Source organism: Pygoscelis adeliae, unplaced genomic scaffold (assembly GCF_000699105.1).
Source record: "Pygoscelis adeliae isolate BGI_AS28 unplaced genomic scaffold, ASM69910v1 Scaffold622, whole genome shotgun sequence".
NCBI classification, from domain to species: domain Eukaryota; kingdom Metazoa; phylum Chordata; class Aves; order Sphenisciformes; family Spheniscidae; genus Pygoscelis; species Pygoscelis adeliae.
The window spans coordinates 45,514-48,104 of NW_008824297.1; the positions used below are offsets into that span (position 1 = coordinate 45,514).

The 2,591-nt window shown below is 51.6% G+C and overlaps 1 protein-coding gene across 1 annotated transcript in view; it reads left to right on the forward strand.

Annotated features, from left to right (window-relative positions):
- The window catches only part of DRC7 (dynein regulatory complex subunit 7), a 13,586-nt gene that overhangs the window by 2,761 nt on the left and 8,234 nt on the right, over positions 1-2,591 (forward strand). Inside the window, 3 exon segments of the mRNA XM_009318852.1 lie at positions 70-227; positions 559-777; positions 1,514-1,642. Coding sequence (XP_009317127.1) covers positions 70-227; positions 559-777; positions 1,514-1,642 — 506 coding nt within the window.

The window sequence follows — 2,591 nt, forward strand, 5'->3', positions numbered from 1 at the left end:
CCTGTAAGCCATACATTTTCTCCCTTCTCTTGATCTCTGCTGGGTTTCACAGCAACACTCTGCTTTTGTGGAGGCAGGTACCAAAAGAGGGGATGAAGAAGTCGTCCAACAAGTATAGAGTTAAGCCCCCACCAGACCTGCACAGCAAGTTTGAGCTTCAGCGGGAGGCCAAGAAGGCGGCAGAAACTGAAGCTGCTCAAAAGAACAAGGAAAGAGAAGAGGAGAAGGTCACGGTGAGTTAGCAAGGTCCACCTCACTGTAAACTCCAGGAGTGAGAGCTGAGACAGAGGTAATGGCTGACCAAAGAAAGGAGCTCACCACCCTCTGCCGTGAAGTGTGACACAACCCTGACCATGGCCATGAGCACTTGGCCCCGGGGAGCACAGTGTGTGCTGGCACAGGAATACGTACTGGGTATGTACTACGTCACTCTTCTGAAGAGTGTTAGTGGCCTGGAGATCTTTAGAAGTGGGCAGAGGAGAGAATAAGATTGCCATTGGGTTGGACTAAAGTGGCAATAAAATGGCAATAATTACTGCTCTGTCTTCTCCGCTACAGGAACTGGAAAAGCCCAGGCGTGACCCTTTGTATGGCTTACGGGTGCACGCATGGGTTTTGGTTCTGTCTGGGAAGAGGGAGGTTCCCGAGACCTTCTTCATCAACCCCTTCACGGGAAACAGCCACAGCACCATGGATGAGCACTTCCTTGGGATCGAGAGCGTCTGGAACCACAGGAACTACTGGGTGAACATGCAGGACTGCTGGAACGGCTGCAAGGTAATGAGCCCTTAAGCACCCTGTGCCTGGGAGGGACAGCTGGGCTAACCTGAGTCCTGGGGAAGTCCAAGACCAGAGGTCATCCCAGTTTCCACTTAACCATTCCCTGTGTTGGCTCTGGTCATTTTGCTCTAATTACATAGACTTTGGAACTACTCCGGGACATCCCAGACCCTGAGCTAGCAAATACTTATCACACCTATTAAACCCCTACAGTGCTAGAATATCAGCTTTTAAGGCTGGCTGGACACTTGTTCTCTCAAACAACAGCTTTTAAGGCAGAGGATGTTTTGAGCCTGTCAGGCATGGCTCAAGGCAGGAAAGATCTTGATGAGGCTCTTCCCACACCTCAGCTACTCCCCAGCTGATACAAACTCTGTGAGGCGAGGGTCTGAGTTAGAGCAACTTTAGGCCTGTGTGAATGACCTTGGGGCCATGCGTGCCCCGAGGAGGGAGGCAGAAGGATTTCCAGCAACTTCCTCTCATCTGTGGCAGAGGCACCACGAGGAAAGGGGTCTGCAGCTCTCTAGGCACAGGGGCAGGCTTTGGGGTCCCGCAGCCAGCCAAGGGTCTGAAGAGCCCACCTCACTGAGGTCCAGGGTCTGCCTAGAATCCTTTAACTCTCTGACATCCAGCCAGGTCCAGAGCACCGCAGACGTGCAGGGGCAGCGTTCAGTTTAGCGTCAGGCCCTTGAGACTGCCCTGTAGTTAAGTGGGTTTCTTCTGTATGGCCTAGGATCTCGTCTTTGACTTGGGTGACGCTATCCGCTGGGAAATTATGCTTTCGGGGAGCAACAAGCCTCTTCAGCTGCTCCCAGATGCTGAGGAGGAAAAGGAGTTATCTGACAGGGACATGGATGACATGGTGAGTGACCCAAATGATGGCTCTCGTGCAGTGGGGATGCTGTATCGAACTGGTGTGTTCATAGGCCCGCGTATGTCTGCCTGCCTGCCTGCTGCCCTCTCCAGGTCAGATCAATATTGCTCTAGCTACGTTTTGGTTGGCACTTTAGATTCCTTCTCAGTCTTGAATAGTTCTGATGCTTTTTGAAGCAGGACCCCAGGTGGTACTTCTGGTGTCCTAAGTGGCTCGGGACCTCTGTAGGCCTCCAGTGCATTGACCTTTGGGATGAAATAATTTAAAAAAATAAAATCCAAACTGAAATTTTTCTGCATCTGGACCCTCTTTCTCCGCTGGTCAGCACCCTGCTTTCCTGGCTGCTGGGTGGAGTTGCCAGCCAGATGTAGAAATTATGTATGTACTCTAACATACCAAAAAACTGTGTACTGGAAGCAAAAAATGGTATGTTGTCCTGGTGGGAGAACACAGCATGATAAAGCAGGCATGGCACCAGCACAGCAGGACGGAGGAACGCCAATAACAGTACGTTCCCTCCTGTTATCTACCCTCCTCAGCCTGTGCCCATAACTGGGGAGCAAAGCACCCTCCATGGTCTACATAAAACAAGCTGGTCATTAGGTTGAATGACGATCGTCAGAGTCATCCCCTATCCAGCGTGAGCGTTAGCCAGAAGATCATTTCATTAGGCTTGAGTAGGGGTGTGCTAGTGAGAGTGTGGGGGTGCAGTAAAGCTCTCCTTCCACGTGAACTGCAGTGTGCTGCTTGCCTCTGTCCTCCGGCTGTGTGTGACCGACACAGCTCTCGTAACTGTGCCACCGTGTTCCCCAGGACCAGCACAACCTCGCACGAGCTGAGCTCTGATCGCTGCACTGCCTTCTCTAGAACCAAAATGCCTCCTGGCACAGTAAGAGAAGCTGCCAAAAATTCAAAACTCTGCTTCTGTTTCAGCAGG